Raw genomic sequence first — 15,020 nt, 5'->3', positions numbered from 1 at the left:
ATCCATGTTCTAGAGAAAACTTATGTTCAAAAAAAATATATTTTCCATATTTTCAATGTAATATTTGTCAACTAATAATGAAAAATTGTGAAATTCAAAAATATTAATTGCAGTTTATGACGTCTTATTGGTTTAAAAATATAGGAACTATAAAATTACAGAAAACTTACTTGGCTGGCTTTCAAAGATAGGTTGTCCACGGGTGCAAGAAGTAGAGCTTGGGGGTGCATCCAAGCATGTATGCTTTGCGGGGAGCCGGATGAGACTAGAGACCATCTTTTCTTCGCTTGTCCCTACTCATTTACAGTGTGGATTGATCTGGTGGGATTCATACTTGGTTCCCGTGTAAATCCTGATTGGTCCATCATCACCATTGCAGCTGTGCAATCCCCGAGCAGGCAGAAGAGTGATACTATTCTCCTGAAGATGGCACTCCAGGTCACCATCCACACATTATGGCGAGAGAGAAACTGCAGGTGACACCAAGAAACTCCACGCAGTGTAGACTACACTATCCGTTTCATTGACAAAACTATAAAGAACAGGATCTCCTCACTGAGAAGAAAGGACCCAGTTCTCTATAGCACATGATGCAGCGTTGGTTCAGCAGGACCGGTCATACCTAAGGCTGGCCCCTTGTTTTAAACAAATATATTGTCGTTAGTTTAGTTTTCTTTCACCCTAAAAACATAAATTTCGGTTGCCTGTAGTTTTTTCTTTGTTGATATCAATTCAAAATTTCAACAAAAAAAATTACAGAAAACTATGCATTTATAGCTAAGTTTCAATGTGTTTTATTAAAAAATATGAAAATTCTATAACATGGATTTTCTAGAAACAGAGGAAGTATAGGATAAAAACAAACCAAAATGATTGTCATCCATATAACAGGGAAAAGATTATAAATCACACACACTCAAAAACATTAAAGGCTCGTTAGGAGAGAGCACAACAAGAAAATAGAAACTGAATGTACTACACCTTCCGAGTCCGACTGAACAAAACCCATGAGATTCGATGACCCCACTTTTCAGAATAGCCTTTGATGGTGGTCAGAAATGACAACAAATATTCCAACCATGCAGACCAAGTGTCGTCGACTCCACTAGGGAGAGTAGGCGAAGGGAGTGTAATTTCCGTTACAGGATTACTGGCGGGTTCAATCCTGAGGATCAGGGTTTTTCCCAACAGTGGCTCGATAGTGATGGTTATAACAGCACCACCGGTGAGCCGTAACACCATGAACAGAGTTGATTCCTCGGGGATGTTGTAAGAAGCTAAGGTGCGGCCACGCTGTAGCTGTCGACCATTAAAGGATAGCCTTGGCATGTAAGAAGGAAGTCCTTCCACGACACTTATCTTTTCCATGACATCGTAAATGGTTTTCGAGCTTTCAACGTAGAGGGGGAAGACTTTACCTGTCAGGGTTTTGACATAGATCTTCATGTTACCATCTCTAAGGTCCAGGGTTGAGTCCATCCGGATCTGATAATCAGCCAAGGTGCGGCCACCCTCGAGCAATTCACCTTCAAAGATTAGAGTTTGCTTGTCACGAGGCACTCCTACCACGTCCTCTATCTTTGCCTTGACATTGCCAATGCTGTCGGAGTTATAGAAGGTGAATGTTTCCTCTTTCAGAAATTTGACACAAATATGCTTTTCACCGATACGTTTGAGATGTTCGTGTATAGTTAGTTCCCCGCCGCCCACGGATTCACCAGCCAAAGTACGGTCACCTGTAAGCAGTTCATCTTTATAGAATAGTCTTTGCTGGTGAGGAGGAATGCCTTCCTCGGCATGTATCTTTGCCTTGACACTATCAACGGTGGTGTCGGAGATTTCAAAGTCGAAGTCTAATCTTTTCAGTTGCCGAATATTGACAGAGACCTTGGCACCATGTCTAATCAACATCAGGGTTGATTTATCATGGATATCGTAATAATCCAAGGTGCGGCTAGCAATGAGCAGCTCACCGGCAAAGGTTAGACTCAGATGGTCTGGAGGTATTCCTACCTTGTTCTGTATCTTTTCCTTGACACTGTCGACGGTGTCGGAGCTTTCAACTTCGAGTGTGAACAAGGTTCTCCCTGAGAGAGTTTTGATAAAGATCTCCATACCACAACCAACTCCAATCCGTCTGTGCAGAGTTGCTTCCTTAAGGACCAGAATAGTGTATATTAATTAGCAATTGCATTAATCTTTACACAGCATTATTGATACTCATAAGTAAATAATAATAAAAATAGTTGAAAAAAGGGACGTATACTGACCATTTGCATTTGACGGACCGCATCAAGTATCCACCCAAGTGATCCCTTCGATTCTGGAAAACAAAAACACAAGTTAGAAGAAACAAGACACGTAAAGCATGAGATAGATACGGCCCTGCCTAAAACTTGTTGTTCCTCAATCACAAATATAGTTTGACTTTTTTTTTGATCAACAACAAAAATAGTTTTTTCTACAATAAATATAGTTTGACTTAAAACTAGAATCAAATGCTTGCTCTTGTTTGATTTCCATCGCACCGAATCCTTACTTGACAAGCCCAACAAAACTAATTTCCAGAAAATAGGACTTCAACGGTGAAAGCAGAGAAAATCAACTATACGATTCTTAAACACTATAAGAAAGAAGCGAACCTAACCTAGAAGATGGAAAAAAAAAACAGAGAGAAATATATTTTGCGTGTTTTGAGATTACATTTGACGACATCAGCTAAAGAGAATAAAATTTTACTTTCTTTCTTGATCGTTCCGTTGAGGTATTTGCTGTAGATTGACTGATTGGATGATAAAGTCATTTTAGACTGAATTCCGGGGGAGAGCATGCCGAAGGGATGTCTTCAAAATGAAAAAAACTGGTTTGGTAGTCTTTTTCTATACATAAACCTACTTCTTAGGATTGCTTGTTGTTAATTGTTATCGTTTATATATTATGAACTGTACTAAGCTTAATGATTTGTTTTAGTGAGTTGACTTACAATACTCTACTCAATCTGATCACACTGTCTTCAAATTTTATCGACCGTCATATTGAACTCTATTCAATCTGTTCACGCTATCATCAACAATTTAACATTTAAAAATATTAAGTTTATTGTTTGGTTCTTTCTCAGACAAAAAAAAATTATCGTTTGGTTTCATCTATTAAAGCTTAGCCATCATCGAATATGTGGAATCTTTGTTTGTGTGTGTTTGAATTTAGTATTTCTTCCGGCTTTCTTTGTTTGAGCTAATGTCTTAAGGAACATTTTTATCGTCCACTGGTTTTTAATTAGGGATATGAGCAGTGCCGGTCCGGACTGATATGGCGCCTAAAGCGCATCCAAAAAATATGCCCCATAAATATAACTAAACTGTTATTTCAGTTTTAATATGTAATCAAAATGTATGTTACTAAAGCTTCATTTGTTTCCCAAAAAATATAAGACAAATATTTTTTCTTGCAAAACCATGATCAATTTTGAATAACCATATTTTAATTAGTTTGCATTCCATTGACAATTCATTTGATTGATTCTTGATTCTATTTATTTTATTTTTAAATTAAGAAGAACATAAATTGTTTGATATAACCATATTTTCATTTTGAGACATGCCTCACCAAATATTAGAACCCACTTCTGTATTCTCGGACTAAAGAAATTTACAAAATGTATAAAATTGTACAAAAATGAAGATGTAGAGAAAATGTGGTACATAGGAGACTGGGAGTGCCAAGAAGAAAAATATCTCCTTTGAAAAGTAATCAGGATTCAATTAGTTAGATAGTTTGTTAATAATAATATATAGGGGATTTAATATATTTTTTGTAATAAAAGAAACTAGGTTTTTAGAAAAGGTAATAAAAGTAACCGTTATTAATTAGTAATTACTATACTATCACCAAAAGGAAAACAAAATAAAAAGAAGAAAAAATAATAATAATGGATCTGGGGTCGAGAACTCGTCACGGCAGTAATAGAGATCTGGACCGTGAACCGCTAAGCTGAAGACACTACACATAACTTTGGCGCCCTTTATATTACATAAAGCCACAGTCGAACCAATCATCACCATTATTTTCAACTACTTATCCAAAAATATGTTATTTCTCACTCGATTACTTACTACTTTCAAGTATTTGTTTATTATTTTCAAGTGTTTAAAAAATACCTACTGGTTAATATTCTATAAGAGAATGTTATAAAATTTTGTTTGTTTAATCAACTTGGAAAAAAACACAAGAATTATTTTAAATAAGACATTTGTATCAATTAAAAAGAAGAAGATACATCGATATAAATTATTGTTTACTTCTTACAACGTAGAAATATCTTTTTAAAGCTTTTATTTTATAGTCTAGTTATTATTTTTTCGGTTCGAGAACAAGTAACGAAGTAATGTAAAGGCAGTTGACTTTTTTTGGTATACTTGTTACTTGTCTCTTATTTGCAAATAGAAAAACTCAATGATTTAATACTTGATTTTACAACAACGAGAGCACATACCAAATAAGGGGTATAAGAGCATGTTTATTGATAGCAACCGTAAGTGTTGCTTAAGTGGGGCATCATTAATTTTTAACTATTAAAGTTTAGAGAAACAACTTTGATAAGGAACACTTAATTAAGGATGTTTATTGGTAGTTATTTCAATAAAAGAAGAGAGAAAGAAGGAAAAGAAATAAAAGAAGAGAAGAGACAAACCAATGTCCATCACCTCTCCTCTCTCTCTCTTCTCCCTAATGAATCTCTGACATGTGGCACTAAGGGACGAACGCTTGGAGGTGCTAATTAGGTAACACCCCTTTGCTTTATTCATGTTTTCCATTTAATTTTAATCTTGATTTACCTAAGCAACCTGCCTAAGCCACCCCAATAAATATGCTCTAAGGATTAAGGAGAGTAATAAATATTTGCGCACAGCCTACTACAAATCTTAAGAGTTCTCCTCCTAAACCGCTGATTCTCTAATTTGTCTAAATTTACAATATGTTCTATACATGTCGGCATGGATAGGGCTCTCCCCTTTCTAGGAAGTCTCTCTTCTCTTTTGGATTCTGGCTATAGTTGTATCCTTGTACCTGGTGGTGTAAAGTAGGGCTCGGTATGGATCGAAGCTCCTCCCAATATTGATTTTTAATATTTGATTTGTTTCAAATTATTTACGGATATCAGGATTTTTCGAATCTAAACGAATAACAAATCAAATCAAATTTAACGGAAAAATGCCCACCCCTAGTGTACATGAAACATTTCACTTGCAACATGATGTTGAGATAGCTACTTAGCAGGATTCACTTGTGCTTTGATTTGGGAAGTTTAATACTAGAGACTTGCTATTTCTACTTTTTGATCTCCTGCAACATTCTGGTTAGTTATTTATTGAAAACTGTTTCTAATACATCTTCCTTTCATCAAGGGTGCATCGCCATAGAACAAGGGACACCTCTTGTTCCAGTTTTTTGCTTTGGTTAGGTAATGGAAGAAAGAAATGCTCACAAAAAGGGTTGTGCTCTGTGTAGTTGTCTTCGTGTATAACTGAAACTACAAAACTTCTATGTCCTTGTTTCTTCTGTAGTCTCGTGCGTACAAATGGTGGAAGCCGGATTGGAACCTTTATTTTTAACTAGCAAGAGCGGTCAAGTTTACGCCGTTCTGTTTCTGAGGAGTTTCGGGGTAAGTGTATGTCTCTTGTCTATTTCTGTGTTACATTTTGGGTATAAAATCTTGAAAGATGTAAACCATTGCCATTTTGTTTTTTAGATCCCCGATACCATATCGGCACCCTATTCATGTGGTGATTGGTAAACCAATTAATAAAAGTTACAAAATCTCTTCAGCCAACCGATGAAGAGTTCAGTTCGTCTTCTTCTTGGTTTGGAATCAGGAGAAATTAACATTTCATTAACTTATGGTGTATTTTTTTGTTGCATCTCAGATTGCTAAATTAAATGGCCAATTTGTGGGAGCGATAAAGGATCTGTTTGAGAGGTAAAGGCCGGAGCAGGCTACTCTGATCTTCAGTTGAACATTCTTTAAATTTCTGAAATTGTTGTCTTGCATATTACTTAATCATTTGTTGTTACCTTGTGCCTGGCCTTGGCGGGATTTAATTGTGTGTGGGGCATAAACTGTGTAACTAGGAGTGGGTGTTCGGATATCCCTTCGGATTCGGTATGTGTTGTGGTAATGAAATATGGGTTTGACCATAGCTTCACCTAACTGGCCAAACCGACCATATGGGAAATGTCATTGACAAAGATTCAGTCGAAGGAGCATATCTTGACAAGAGCATATCTCGACAACCAGAAAAAAAAGCCAACTTATGAATTCATCACTGAGGCTTGAAATTTCAGAAAACCTTCACTGAGCAACAAGTTATGGATTTACAAAATGAAGGTTTCTCATCTCGTCCATTTACGAATATCATACTTTAAAGATGATACAGGTCAAATCATGAAGCGGACTTCACCAAAACTAATCATGTACTTCAAGATGGATTTCCTAGCTTTCCTGAAATACTGGAATCAGAAGAATTGGTCAAAGAAATACCAAGATACAATATATTTTCCAAGACTGACCAAAACAACAATGTTTATGGAAACTCTTCAACCAACTCAATTTGGTCCAATTTAAATCTATTATGGAATATAAGAGGCATCATAGACCAATCAGAAGACATCCTAGACTTCCTGCAATGCACCAACATCCATGGATCAGACAGATCTACTCTTACTTCATCTTACCATACTAGGAATCAAAACTCCAACAGCTACTTCTTTGTCAGTCTAGGCACAAAATCAGCACTAATCTAGTCATCAAGAAGATTTTCAGGAAGCTTTCATATCCTCTGCAAACCATCCAGGTTCAAGAAGAATCAAGTTCCCCATTTATGGCCAAGCAAATATCTTTCCAACGGTCATGTTCTTCCAAGATCATCTCCATTGAAGACTAAACTTTATTTTCAAGTTATTTTCTTTTCTTGTATTTTTTATGACCGTTTGTTCTTGTATAGAGTCCCCTATATTATCATTCATCAGCATCCCATCTCACGTTTTCATTTGTTTTAGGTTGTCAAGCCAAATTCCGGACATAATATATCAACCATTTGCGTATATATCGGGTCAATCCGTTTTGAAATCCTTCGACCAACCGGTCAAGTCAGCTTCTGTGCCCACAACAGTTTGGATTTATCCAAGCTTTTGAGTTTTCGGGATTAAGGAAACCATTTGGTTTTGGTTCCAGTTCAATTTGGATCTTTGTGCAGGTTCGGATAATTTATATAAAATTTATATAAATTTAAATTTCTCAAAATCTAAAAATAAAAATAATAAATAACATGAAAATTTGAATAATGCATGTCAAAAACCTAAAATTAACATAAAATCAGTTTAGCTTGAATATTTGAATAGAGAACTAATAGATATTTTGAATATTTTTGGTGTTTTGAGTATCATTTAGTTATTTTAGATATTTACTTTTGACTATGTGTTTATATTTTTGAGTATTTTGGAAATTCGAAAATGTCTTACATATATTGGATATTATTTTGGATATTAAATCTAAAAATAATTAATATATTGAAGTATATAAATCTGATTTGGATCTATTCGGATATTCAAAATATTTTGATTCGATTGGTTTTAGTTTTGGTTTTAGTTTTCTAGATAAAGAACTTTTGAATCCGTTCGGATCTTTAACCAGTTTCGGTTTGGATTCAATACTATTTTCTCGGATCAAATTCTGCTTGGTTTTTCAGATTCTGATTTTTTTCCAACCCTAGTTGTAGCAATAGAATACATTTAATTCTATATATATAAGGACATTTCTAACTGCAATCTATTTTTACTATAAAATAGTAAAATAGAATTTGGTGTAAAAGAGTTCCAACAATATTTCATTTTTACTCTAATAAAGTAGAAAATGATACATAAATGGCTGGCGATACATAATAGACTATCCACGGGAGACAGGATGAGGAGCTGGGGTATCACGCAGGGCTGTGGACTATGTGGAGAAAGAGCTGAGACCAGGGATCATCTTTTCTTTGCATGTCCCTACTCTTTTACAGTGTGGGAAGGACTGGTGAGAGGACTCTTTGGGCGCAGAACAAACCCCGACTGGTCTATCACCCTAAATGAGATCAAACGAAGTAGGATGAGTCAACTCGACACCATCCTACTTAAGTTGATCTTCCAAGCAGTCATCTATCACATATGGAGGGAGCGTAACTCAAGACGACACCAGGGCAAATGGACGACTACAGATCAATTGCATAAGGTCATAGACAGAACGATGAGGAACAGAATTGTCTCACGGGCCGCAGCACAAGCACGCAGGACTGCTGCAACGCTGGTTTCAGCTCACAAGCTAATCCAGTTTTCGGTTTCTCCTCTTTTTCCTTTTTCTTATTTCTTTCTCTTCCATAGTTTAATCTTCATTTCTTGATTCTTTTGTAAATGTAATTCTTTTCTACTCATGATCAATAAATTTGAAATTTCATCAAAAAAAAAAGTAGAAAATGATTTTTTCTATAAATAGAGTAACTTATTTATTTTTTCGCTTATCACTCTATTTTCACTCTAAATTAATTGGAATACCACTGAAGTAAAATTCAACTTTATTATAAAATTATTTTATTTTAAAGAATAAAATAGAATGAACTATTAAAGATGTCTATTAGCAAACATGTTTCTAAGGGGCCAATTGGTAAATACTCTAGTTTTAAGGTTTTTTTGCTGTAGATTAAAGCTTTAAATTTTTTAATTTAGTTGTAGATTTGGCTGATGTAGAATTTTTTGATTTAGCGGTAAGATTTAAGCTGTAGCTTTTTTATAAAGCATGATTGGAATAATTAAGTGGTATAGTATTATATACGTAAATTAGATAATATTTTAATAAATATGCAATAAAATTATAATATTTTACTTTTTGAATAAAGTTTTATAAAATTTCTAGAAATAACCATTTTAAGTTTTTTAATAAAACATATTTTCATATTAAAAATTAATAATATATTTAATAAAAAACATTTCATAAATCCATTACAATATTATCACAATCCTTTCATAATTAATAATAATGGATTCTCCTTAGAATCATATACGGTAGTATGATAAAATAGTGCATTGTTGATAAAAACTATTAAAAATGCACCAGATTATTGTTAACTAATGAATTAATTAATTTATCAATAAAATAAATAAAAGAAGAATAGATGAGTACAGTACATTTTCACTTTAGTCTCAGTACTACATATATATATATATATATTACAGCTAGGATTTTGTTATTTATCTTATTTTAAAAAATTAAAGTAAAAATAAATATTACGTTTTCTTTTGGAGCAAAAAGATGGGTTGTATGTATTTAGTTTTCTAAAACATTTGTCTCCACGTTTCAACATTAAACTAGGAGTTTGGTTGTGCCATGCGCAGATGTGAAAATTTTTAAAATAATTTTATATAAACAATTTTTCAATTTTCAGTATTAAAATTAAAATTTAATTAGTTGAAAGTAAAACCGTAATGTAATTTTATAAATTTATTAATTCAAGCTTACTTTAACTTTTTAATTTTATTTTATTTAAATTGTAATAATAGTAATAGTTAAATATTTTAAGAGTTATTTTATTCATATTATAATTTATTTAGTTAACTTTTATTTTAAATTATTTCTAATAAATATACACATTAATATAAATAACATATATAAGTTGATAAATATATAATTATAACTACACTTATTTTAATAATAAAAATATGATTCATAAATTGATGGTAAAGAAATTATAACTAGTATTTATATATATAATTATATTATTTTAATAGATAGAGAAAATTTATTAGTATTACTATATTTCTAAAATTTTACCAAAATGGATACTTGTAGAGAAATAATATTTTTGATATAAAATTTATTAGTTATTAATATATTACGAAACTTTGACAAAAATATGAATTCGTATATAGAAAATAGTAATTATCATATTTAAGAAATCTTACCAAAAACATAAATCTTAATATAGAAAATTTTACATGTCACAATTAGTTCGATATCATGTCATATTTCTTTTAAACCATGTCATCATTTTTTATTAAGAGTAATCGTAATGATGACACATGTACAAATCACTGCACAAATAATGTCTACTAGGGGACTAGGGGATAGGGGATTGTTCTGAAGAGTTTTTCTTAAATAAAATCTGATTGCTTTGTAATTTATATTGTCGACTTAAATAGTACCGTGGACAGCATCCACATCAAGAACCAATCATTCTCTAAATACTAAAAGATGGAATGCAAAAACTCTTCGGATTAAATTCTCTATTTGAAAACAGAAAAAATAAGTGATATTTAATTTTTTAATGTATTTATAGAATTGTATTTGTAAAAAACAAACTCGAAGAGCTGATAGACACTATAAACTATTAACAATTCTTATGTGCCACTGTCTAATAAGTGTTTTCCTGCACAATATACAAAAATAAGAGTTTTAAAATTTAAATAAAGTTTTGATAGTTTTTAGTTTTTCTCTATATTATTTTCTTAAATATTTAATATAAAATTTTAATTTAATTATTATAAAATTAAAATAAGATAACTAATTTTTATTTAGTTTTATATTTAATAATATGTATGTATATTTAAAAGTTTTATAATCTTGGAAATATTTTTTATCTATTTCTGTTCAAAATATACTCCCTCTCTCTCTCTTTCAAAATATATATGATGTTTTACAAGGATTATATTGTTTCAAAATATAAGATATTTTATTGGAAACTGTTCAATAAATAAGTTTTGATAATATTTTATAAATGAATTGAATAATTTTTAAATTATATTTTTTAGAAGTGCTTTTTATAGGAATGCAATTTTTTAATCTTTGTGTAATAAACCAAACATCATCTTATGAAACAAAGTTAACATTAAATCAAACTCTATAAAATTAATAAAATTTTGTTTGGTATATTATTATCAAAACGTAAAATAAAAAAAAGTATTTCAAAAAATTTAGATATTAAGAATAAACTAATAGTATATGGATTAGAAAATTACAATTAAAACTGCATAAAATGTTGAATATTTGTTTTAGTAATAAAAATATATACTTATAAAAGTAAATAAATTAATATTTCAAAATTGTAAAATATTGTTATTTTTATTCGTATTATTATATTGTTTATTACTATATTAATAATGATCAATGAGTTATTACCATTGTATTAAAAAAACTTATTAAAAATGTAAATCAGTACTAAATATAATTGTTAATGTTACGATTAGCTTTAAGTCATGTCATTATTGTTCGTATGTCAGACCATAATATATTTTTTTCAAAATCAAACTGAAGACACATGACAAACACAATAATGTTTAGGGTATAAGAAACAAGTTATAAAATATGGGAAAATAGTATTTTTAGTTACATAATTATTATATCAATTTTATCACAACACGTCCAATAGTTCCATTGCATTAAATAAAAGAATTATGCTAAATATGACTTCCAAATTTTGGAAGTATTAATAGACCTTTAACAACCACACTTCCAATAGGATTTCCACAGAAAACAGAATTCTTAATGAAACGCGATAACTTTGTGCAAGTGTATTTATGTAACATTGATAAAGCTTAACCAACTTTTTTAATAACTCTTATCTAACCTAACAAACTGTGTTGTTTGTAAGACTGTTAATAATGTCAACACTAATAGTTGTTGAAACTTCAATCTAACAATTGTTAAATGCTTCCATTGAAAAATCATTTTATTGAGATATTTTATCCTCTTAGATCATGCATTAATAATATTTTAGTTTCGGTTTCCCTATAATAATCCACGTTTAATTATATAATATGGAAACTGGGATAAGAACAAAGAAATAAACCGGTTTTTAAAAAATAAATAAACTGGTTTAGATTCGGTACGATTGAGCTCAGGTTATTCTATTAATGATAAGGTGGTATGGCTCAGTTCACGTGTTTAACTTCGAACAGAACAAGCTCGTGCGTGTGTCTCAACAACCAACAGTGCCTTTGGTCGCCGGTGCTTCAACAAAACAACAAAACGTCGTCGTTCCTTTGGCCGCATTTCCCAACCAACTTTCAAAAGGCTTTATAAACTCAACTAACGTTCAACGAAACCATCTGTCTCCTTCTCTCTCTCTCTCTCTCCTTATTCGACCGGAGACCCAAGTCCAAGCTCAAATCCACTGCGAGCCGGCCAGGGCGGCAACGTGCAATTGGGGAGCCATCTTTCTCTCTGAACCATTTAAACAGTGGATATACATCTCTTTTTTACACCATGTGGGATATTTCCCTTTTGTTCTCGTTAAATCCAGCAGACTTTTTATTTTTTCAATTTAAAAGCACATTGACCTTGAATAATTGATCCAACAATCGGTGCTGGAGCCGTCACCATTTTAACCACAGTACTCGGCACGGTTGACTCAAGAATAATCCAAATGGCATCCTCCTCTTCATCACTATTATCCCGCCACGTGGCCGTTATCGGAGCTGGAGCTGCCGGTTGTAAAGAAATCACCCTTGATAGTGCTTAGCACTAGCCCAAGACCGTAATACCCGAGAACCCGAAAGAACCAAGAGAATTTCTAAGTATGAAGAATTTTATGGAAGAACTCTCAAAAAGATTTAGAGAACTTTGAGTAGAACACTCTTTATTTCTTTAAGAACTTTCTTATTATTACACTTGTTCAACTTCTTGTGTTGTTACAAATGAGAGGATGAGGAGGTATTTATAGCCTCCTAAACTAGCTTACAAATATCTAGATTATTCTTACACAATCTCCTTACTTCCTAGATTTTTCTTTCTTACTCTCTAGATTTTTCTACTACATTTTCTAGATTTTTCTACTTAAGGAGGTGATGATAATTCTAGAAGGATTCTAGAATTTGAGCTTAATTTTGGGTTTAGTCCAATAAGAGTTTATTGGCCCATAATTAAGCATAACCCAAAATCAAGTTTAACTTCAATACTCCCCCTTAAACTTGATTTTGTCCACCATTCCGAGCTTCGAACGAAGTATCTCGAACTGACCTTTTGGTAGTGACTTGGTGAAGATATCAGCAATGTTGTCCTCGCTTCGAACCTCCAATGCTTCTATTGTTCCATCAAGCACCTTTTCTCTTATGAAATGATGTTCCAATTCAATGTGCTTCGTCCTTCCATGGAACACTGGATTATTGGCCAGCTTGATGGCACTTTGATTGTCTCCATAGATGGTAACTGATTTATTGATTGGCTGAAACAAGTCTTCAAGGAGTTTTCGAAGCCATATACATTCTTGGGCTGCAAGTGTTGAAGCTTTATACTCAGCTTCAGTAGTAGACAAAGACACCGTTGCTTGCTTCTTGCTGCACCATGAAATGCTTGTGTCTCCACATAAGAACACAAACCCCGAAGTTGATTTTCTATCATCTAAATCTCCACCAAAGTCAGCATCTGTGAAACCGTGAAGAGAAACCTTGGCATTATACTTGTACATCAGTCCCATTCCAAGAGTTGTCTTCACATACTTCAATATCTTCTTTGCTGCTTCTAGGTGTGGCTTCCTTGGTTCCTGCATAAACCGGCTTACAAGACCAACCGCGAAGGCAATATCTGGTCTTGTAATGGTTAAGTATAGAAGACTTCCAACAAGAGACCGATAAGGTTGGGGATTGGCTAACAAGGATCCTTCATCACGTTTGAGCCTTATGTTAGCATCCAATGGAGTAGAACGTACCTTTCCTTGATGTACTCCAAACTTGTCAACAATCCTTCTTGCATAACTTTGTTGACCGATAAATATTCCATCCTTTAACCTTTCGACCTCTAGACCAAGAAAGTGGTTCAGCTCGCCTAACTTCTTCATCTCAAACCTCACCGACATATCCTCTTGTAGACGAGCAATTTCAGCATTGTCATTTCCAGTGATGATCATATCATCCACGTAGAGGAGAACTACTACGTGAACTCTTCCACTTTTCTTGAAGAATAGGCTTGGATCAGCACTTGATGCCATATAACCGCAAAATTGAAGAAATTGAGCAAGCTTTCCATACCAAGCTCGTGGAGCTTGTTTTAGCCCGTACAAGGCCTTCTTCAACTTGCACACATGGTTAGGATACTCTTGTGATTCAAAACCAGGTGGTTGCTCCATAAATATTTCTTTATCAAGCTCACCATAGAGAAAAGCATTCTTCACATCTAACTGCCATAATTTCCATCCAAAGCTTGCAGCTAAAGATAAGAGTGAGCGTACCGTAGTCATCTTTGCTACTGGACTGAAGGTCTCATCATAATCTTCTCCGTACTTCTGAGAGAACCCTCGAGCAACCAACCTTGCTTTGTATCTATCAATGCTTCCGTCTGCCTTTCGCTTTAGTCGATACACCCATTTACAAGAAACAGGCTGGGCATCTTTGGGTTTTGGAACCAAATTCCAAGTTTCATTTTTCATAAGAGCATCAATCTCCTCCTTCATTGCGGTCATCCATTCCTCAACTCCTTTTGCTTCTTCATAAGATGATGGTTCATCTTCATCTAGAGGAGCTGCAAAGTAACAAGAGTAAGTGGTGACGAACCTTTCATCTCTGAACCGAGCAGGTTTGACGATGTTCCTTTTCGGTCGTTGATTGGCGAGAGAACCATGATCATGCTCCTCTTCTTCATCTTGGTCAATGCTCCCCCTTTCACCTTGAGTCTCCTTTTCAAAGCTTTCATTATCACTTGAAACTTGAATAATTTGTTCATCAGTCTTAGAGGAACTTGAACCATCTTGCTCATCTAAGACTTGATGTGGTCCATAGTAGGATGAAACTTCGTCAAAGACAACATCACGAGACACTGTGTATTTATGTGTCTCTGGATCCATACACCTCCAGCCCTTCCGTTGTTCATCGTAACCGACAAAGATACACTTCTTTGCCTTTGCTTCCAACTTTGTTCTTTGAGAGTCAAACACATGGACGTAGCAGACTGATCCAAATATCCTGAGATGCTTCACCGTTGGCTTCTTCCTGTGAATCATCTC

At 33.4% G+C, this 15,020-nt stretch overlaps 1 protein-coding gene and 1 pseudogene across 1 annotated transcript; one reads left to right on the top strand and one right to left on the bottom strand.

The window, feature by feature from the left end:
• Positions 1-756: 756 nt before the first annotated feature.
• On the bottom strand, positions 757-2,899 carry LOC108847032 (polyubiquitin-like). Its single transcript, XM_018620200.2, has 3 exons — positions 2,740-2,899; positions 2,271-2,323; positions 757-2,154 (listed from the first exon to the last, which is right to left on the bottom strand). The coding sequence occupies exons 1-3, from the start codon at positions 2,828-2,830 to the stop codon at positions 976-978; spliced, it is 1,323 nt and encodes a 440-aa protein (XP_018475702.2). The 5' UTR covers positions 2,831-2,899; the 3' UTR covers positions 757-975.
• A 2,087-nt stretch (positions 2,900-4,986) lies between these two features.
• LOC130509785 (diacylglycerol O-acyltransferase 2-like) lies at positions 4,987-6,025 on the top strand (annotated as a pseudogene).
• The last annotated feature ends 8,995 nt before the right edge of the window (positions 6,026-15,020 follow it).

This window comes from Raphanus sativus, chromosome 3 (genome assembly GCF_000801105.2).
Source record: "Raphanus sativus cultivar WK10039 chromosome 3, ASM80110v3, whole genome shotgun sequence".
Classification (NCBI taxonomy): domain Eukaryota; kingdom Viridiplantae; phylum Streptophyta; class Magnoliopsida; order Brassicales; family Brassicaceae; genus Raphanus; species Raphanus sativus.
Note: the sequence above shows the minus strand (reverse complement) of the source record. Positions and strands in the feature narration are given on the sequence as shown.

Bases quoted from the DNA above. Each gene is read 5' to 3' on its own strand.
- LOC108847032 (XM_018620200.2), bottom strand. From the start codon at position 2,830: ATGCTCTCCCCCGGAATTCAGTCTAAAATGACTTTATCATCCAATCAG. The intron at 2,324-2,739 runs GTAAAATTTTAT...TTTGTTTTCCAG, and splicing joins CGGAACGATCAAGAAAGAAA to AATCGAAGGGATCACTTGGG. The intron at 2,155-2,270 runs GTCAGTATACGT...CTGGTCCTTAAG, and splicing joins CGGTCCGTCAAATGCAAATG to GAAGCAACTCTGCACAGACG.